General features: G+C 55.3%; 1 protein-coding gene across 1 annotated transcript in view; it reads right to left on the bottom strand.

Annotated features, from left to right (window-relative positions):
* AXIN2 (axin 2) overlaps positions 1-6,275 on the bottom strand; it is a 29,791-nt gene that overhangs the window by 16,329 nt on the left and 7,187 nt on the right. Inside the window, exon 2 of the mRNA XM_021709293.1 lies at positions 3,961-4,101. Coding sequence (XP_021564968.1) covers positions 3,961-4,101 — 141 coding nt within the window. The remainder of the gene's footprint in view (positions 1-3,960; positions 4,102-6,275) is intronic.

Raw genomic sequence — 6,275 nt, 5'->3', positions numbered from 1 at the left:
CTGCCCCCTCCCCAGCTCCCAGCAGGGCAGCCAGCACCCCCCCAGCCCCTCACAGCCTGCACTCGCCATTGTGACGAGGGAAACAGCCAGGGCTCTTTTCATGCGTTATGGGGCGCTCCTATTCACTTGTTCAAGGAAATTTCAAAGGGGCCTGCTACCCTCTTATCCCCTCTAAGCTTCCCTGGATGAACAATGGGCTGAAAGCGATTCAGTCCAGCTTTTCATCCCCCACACACTTTATTTCTCGCCCTGCGCTCTCATCTGCGCGAGGCCCGCAGCTGGCAGAGCTCTGAAGAGGGGGTCTAATCCTGGCCCTGGGAATTCTGGGTGACCGCTCGACTCTGGGCAGGATCACACAGACCCGGGCCAGCCGGCCAGGGAACACTTCGCACAGCCAAGTCCTTTGGGCAGGAGCGTGGGGAGGGCCCCAGGGGCCCCGGGCCTGGTGCCCCCAGACAGCTTGAGACCCACAGGAGCCTCGAAGTGCAAACAAGCCCCGTCCAACAGGCTCTCAGCTCTGGAGACCCTTTTGTGCCCTGCCACAGGCAGCATGAGACAGCTCTCACGTGAGGGCGATCCTGCCCAGAGGCCAAACGCACTCCCAGTGAGTGTAAACACCCAGGTGGGCACAACCGCGGCAGCCAAGCCGACAGCCCACCCACTCAGTCGGGAGGGGGCTCAGGGCCACCCAGTCCCACAGGAAGAGCAGAGCCAAGCCCGCAAACCCACGGGTCCCCGCCTCGCAGGTGCTTCCGCCTGGCTTCCGGATTTCCTCTCCCATCCAAGGCATCAAGGACGGGCTCCTAACACCTGGCGGTTCTGCAGCCCCCAGCGGCCCAAGGGCATCTACCGTCCCCAGAGATGGAGCAGCTGAGTGAAGGATCTGCCCTTTTCTGTCCCTGCATCCAAGTGGACTTCACTGGCCTACATGCCAGCCCTTACCACCGAGACTAGGCGACGGCCAAAGGAGCCGTTCTGATCCCTGAAAGGGTCTTTCCCGAGCTTCAACTCCAGCTAGAGGAGGAAGGGTGAGCGCTCTAGGGTTACTTCCAAATAGCATGGAGACAGTGTTTCTTCTGGGAAAGGGCTAAAAGGAGCAAGTGGGAGGGCTGCAGGGGAGAATGGAGAACTTGCGCCTTCTGCCTCTCCCCCAACCAGTGAAAGCCAGCAATCTGATCACTCCAAGTGAAAATAAAGGAAACCCAAAGTGGCTCAAAGGTCCGTGACCAACGGGTCCTGTTAACACATCTCAGGCTGAGAATGTGCATGCCTGGGGGAGGAGCCTAGCAGGCAAAGGGCAGGGGCCTGTGTCTGGACGGATCTCAGATCTGTCTCCAGGCCCAACATGCAGGGCTGTGGAAACACTAGGCCTCACTTCCTCATCTGGACTTTTATGCATTTATTTTTAGTTAAGAGTCTCTGACACTTAGGCTGGAGTGCAGTGGCACGCTCACGGCCACCGCAGCCTTGGCCTGCTGGGCTCAGGGGATCCTTCTGCCTCGGTCCTCCAAGTAGCTGGAACCACAGGTGTATGCGATCACGCCTGGCTAAATTTTTTTATTTATTGTAGAGGCAAGTTGCCTAAGCTGGTCTCGAACTCCTGGACTCAGGCAATCCTCTTGCATCCACCTCCCAAAGTGATGGGATTACAGGCATGAGTCACGGCACCCGGGTACATCCTCATCTGTAAAATCACAAGAATCTGCCAACCTTTCTGGTCTTGTGAGGGCCAAACAAAAACAAGTATGGTACTACACCCAAGTTATCTCATCATGAACCCAGAACAACACCTCAATGATGGGGACTGAAATACAGCCAAGGAGCAGGAAGCCAGCCAAAAATAGTCCCTAAAAAACTAAACAGAAGCCTTACAATCTTACAAAAACTACATTTGACTTAGGAGATTCACTCAAAGCCTTCATTCAATTCCAGCTTATTCTTATTTTACATGTAACACGAAGACTCCCACACAATCCACAAATTAATAAATGTTGAAAGAGTAATGCTTGCTAGAAGCAAGCAGATGGACAGCAAAACACGACAGCAGGAAGACAAAGAGAACCGAGAACAGCTGAGCCAGGTGCAGTGACTAACACCTGTCACTCCAGCGTCTTGGGAGGCAAAGGTGAGAGGATTGCCTGAGCCCACAGGTTCGAGACTAGCCTGGGTAACTTGGTGAGACCTTGTCTCTACAAAAAAATCAAAAGATTAGCTGGGCGTGGTGGCACGCACCTGTGGATGCAGCTACTTGGAAGGCTGAGGTGGAAGGATCGCTGGAGGCCAGCAGGCCGAGGCTGCGGCGGCTGTGAGTGCGTCACTGCACTCCAGCCTGGGCAACAGAGTGACATTATGACTCAAAAAATACAAAAAGGGAACAGGTATTCTAAAAGCAGGCTGGGGGGTCGGGGAGGGGATGTGGGAGGCAGGGCAGGGCACCAGCATGTACAGGGACAGACAACCCTATACAGCCTCACGGTCCATGAGAGAATGCTGCAACATGGTGTGAAAGTAGATATTCAAAAAATGAAGAATGTTTTGTCTAATGCTGTTCAATAAAGACAACAAAACATATTCTAAGAAATAAGTCCATCAAAGACTAATTTGTCTCAAGTATGAACACCCCAGTCAAGGTGGAAAACCCACTTCTATAAAGCCTCGTGTTCTCCACATCAGATGAAAGATGTGCAGTTTTCTGTTTTCGCGAATGCCAAAATGCTATTCTTTTATTAAAATGCAACCCTTCCCCTTAGGGATCTCTCCCCCTCTACTAACAAGGGAATTTGAGGTAACACAGTAACAGCCACCAGGAAAATCAATAGCCGAGTCCCAAACTCACCTCTTTGGCTTTCCTTCCAATTGGTCCCATGCCACATGTCAAGCAACAAGACATTGGCCAGTAGAAACCAAATAGTTTCAAGCCAACTGAAAGAATAGACGGTCCAGTTTTAGGGAGTTACAGGAACAAACTCTAGAGAAGTGTGCCAGAGCTTACACAGCTCAATGGGTTTGTCTTTCAAAACTATTCCCTTTGCAGGCTAAATTCTGACTCCAAAACATTTGCTGAAAAGCCTTCAGAGGCCATTTCTGGAACAGTGAATCTCAACTGAGTACTGGCTGAGAAGCCTTTGGGGAATTTCAGCCATGCCCAGGTTTCACCCTGGGTTTCCTGACCCAGGAGGTCAAAGGCTGGCAAGACCTGGGGCGATCCGGTGACCCCTCCACATCCCACCAGCAACTCACGGAGACTCGCTCTTCGTCCTCAGAGATTGCCACCACGACTTGACTTCAAAGGACCTGAAACTCAGAGTATGATCCTGCCCATGGCCTGCTGGCCTCATCAGACCACCCTGCTGACTTGGACCACTTTGAAAAACAAAGACATCCTTCTGCAGACGATCCAAACTCAGAAACCACTTTGAAGAGAGCCCATACCTAGAGTGCCCAGCAGCCGGCCCAGAGCAGGCATTCCACCCACGTGTAGTGAACGGAACGATGTCTATGTGAACAGAGCAACGGGTGGACGTCACACACCAGTGCCCTTAGAGATTTCTGGCTGTCTGATCCCTGCTTCGATGCCCTTTTCCTTCTCAAGACAATGAACACCCCAAAAACAGGCCCTTCTAACGTCCCTCTGTCTCCTACCTGCTGGTTCTGCAGACAGGATTCTTGGGTTTCCAGACAGGGAGAACTCAAGAAACCTATGAATATCCACCTTAATCATCTACTATACTTTAGTTTTCTTCTGTTAAGGTATCATCCTGACTTTCCTTTCATGGGTCTATCTGAGCTTGACCCTACCCAGAAACCAGGACGCCTTCCAACGAGCACCAGACCGCACCTACGCCCTTCCCACCCAACAAATGTCCATACACACACAGTGGGACAGACGATTCTGCCCAGGTGCCCAAGTGATCCGCGCTCCCAGTCACACACACATGGAAGGGAGGCAAGGATACTCACACACTGCTATCCGTCATGGACATGGAGTCATCAGTCAGCGCGTCACTGGATATCTCACTGTCATTGGCACTGGCGGCTGGTGCAAAGACATAGCCAGAACCTACGTGATATGGATTAACAGGATCACTCCTCTTGAAGCACCTGTGGGAAAAACACAACAGTGGCTTGGTCACTGTCCCTCATCAGAAGCCCAGGTGAGCAGGTGACCGCAGGACAGCTGAGTGCACAGGCCAGCAATCTGTTTGATGCCGGCCCGCCGCCCTGGTCCAGTTGTGCACTTGGCAGAAAGCAGGGGCTGCAAAAGGGAGCCACTGACTCACCCGGGGGGGAAGGAGGCTAGGTTCCTCTGGCCACAAAGGCGGGTCTGCAAGGGCATAGCATTCCAGTGGCAGTCCAGGGGATTCTGCAAGTTCTAAAGGCACACTTCCAGAGAGGAAGGAATAGGACTTTGCTCTAGGAGGGGAGACTATGGGTATTCAAGGAAGTATCTTTTTCCTCCCCACCTCCACGTCCAATCTTGCACCAAAATAATACAACTTCAGGGTCCCAACACATCGAGGAATCCCAACCCCCGCTCTGGGGTCTCTCAGCTTAGACCAGAGATGCAGATGGCTGGAGGCCGGGAATGGCCTTCCCACTGGGACCCTGGCCCACAGTGAACTGGACAGATGGGACAGAAGAGTTCAAGAGACCAGTCAGGCCTCCATCCCGCCTCCGAGCTGGGCCCTGCCGTGGCCCTTCCCCCACCCAAGGCTTCCTTCCCCCGGGCTGGCGAGAACAGCAGGAGGGAAACGAGCAGCACAGCTGTTTCCAAGGAAGGCCCTGCCGCCTCGGGGTGTCTCCAGCCCTTTTGTTTCGGTGGCCTCTGGCTCCCCACTTCGCCCTCTGGATCTCCTCCGAAACAACCAGTGTGCACGTCCCCTGCTGGGCCACATTCCTCTTGTGTCACCAGAGAGAGACTTAAGGAGGGGGGAGGGGCAGGTATGTTGCTGGCTGCAGGAAGGGACCACGGGACAGCCCCAGTCTGGAGTGGCCCTGGCATCCTCCGCTGGTCCCACCAAGTCTAAGCCAGCAGCCAAGGAATCAACCGGAGGAGAAAAGAAAGGCCTAGCGAAGAGGACACATTCTGTGGGGTCACAGCAGCTGGCCTATGAAGATAGCCTTGGGGTTGGCACACGAAAGGAGCCCAGGAAAGGTCACAGCCAGTTCGTCAGGCATCTGCTCCCTTGCTACACGCTGGACTCGAGTACGCAGCTCCGGGCTCTGGTCTTCTGGCACCCGCGGCCTTGGTGGGGCTCGTCACCAGAACGTAAGGGTGTCACGAGAGTGGGATGCCCCAGGAAGGGCAGCCCCTGGTACCCACCACCTCCCTGGGCGCTCACAACTGCCGGGCAGCAGGAGCACTGGACCAGGCCCATTCTGCAGACACAGCCTTCCGTTCGGCCCCAGGAGCGCAGCAGCCTGCCCCAGATCTCAGCTGAAACAGGCGGGTACGGATTGGCTCACCTGGCTCACTCAGATTCTCTTTCTGCCCCCCAAAGCTCTCCCAGAATGAGAGGTGGGACAGGAGGGACCCCGGGCAGGTGACCCAGAGGATGGAGAGGGAGGGCTGGGGACAGACAGCTCCCTGGGACACACGGCATCCAGGTACACCAGGAGAGGTGAGCGGGAATTCGAGGAGTCGACAGCCGGGCCAGGGAAAGGAAGGGGCAGCGAGAAGCCCTCCTCCGCTGAGGGAGGGGGGTCTAACTAGCCAGGCTAAGAAGGCCAGGCAGAGACAAGGAAGCGGATCTGAGTGCAAAGCCAGAGTCTGCTCTGCCTGGATGGGGAGGGCCAGGAGCCCGGGGCCCAGCAGGGGAAGTGGGCAGGGAAAACGGGTTCCCCTCAGCACATGAGATCCAAACGTGCCACCAGGCAGGGCTGGAAGGAGGGGAGATGTGGGGAGGAGCCCGGTGGGGAACTGAGGCCACCGTGGGGTGTGGGGTTCTGTCTCGACAGGGGAGAGTGGAGGTGGAAACGCTGGGGGCGCTGGTCCATGCCTCTGAGGAGCTTGTGCTCTTAGTGGAAGTTACAATTAGAATCATCGGCCAGACACTGTGGCTCAGGCCTGTCATCCCAGCCCTCTGGGAGGCGGAGGCGAGAGGACTGCCTGAGCTCAGGGGTTCGAGACCAGCCTGGGCAATGTGGTGAGACCTCGTCTCTACAACAAGTCAAAAAATAAGCTGGGCATGGTGGCGTGTGCCTGTAGTTCCAGCTACTTGGAAGGCTGAGGCGGAAGGAGAGCCTGAGCCCAGCAAGTCGAGGCTGTGGTGGCC

Source organism: Carlito syrichta, unplaced genomic scaffold (assembly GCF_000164805.1).
Source record: "Carlito syrichta isolate Samal-C Ts95f unplaced genomic scaffold, Tarsius_syrichta-2.0.1 Scaffold170657, whole genome shotgun sequence".
NCBI lineage: Eukaryota > Metazoa > Chordata > Mammalia > Primates > Tarsiidae > Carlito > Carlito syrichta.
The sequence above is the reverse complement of the archived record's forward strand: the minus strand, read 5'-3'. Positions and strand labels throughout refer to the sequence as shown.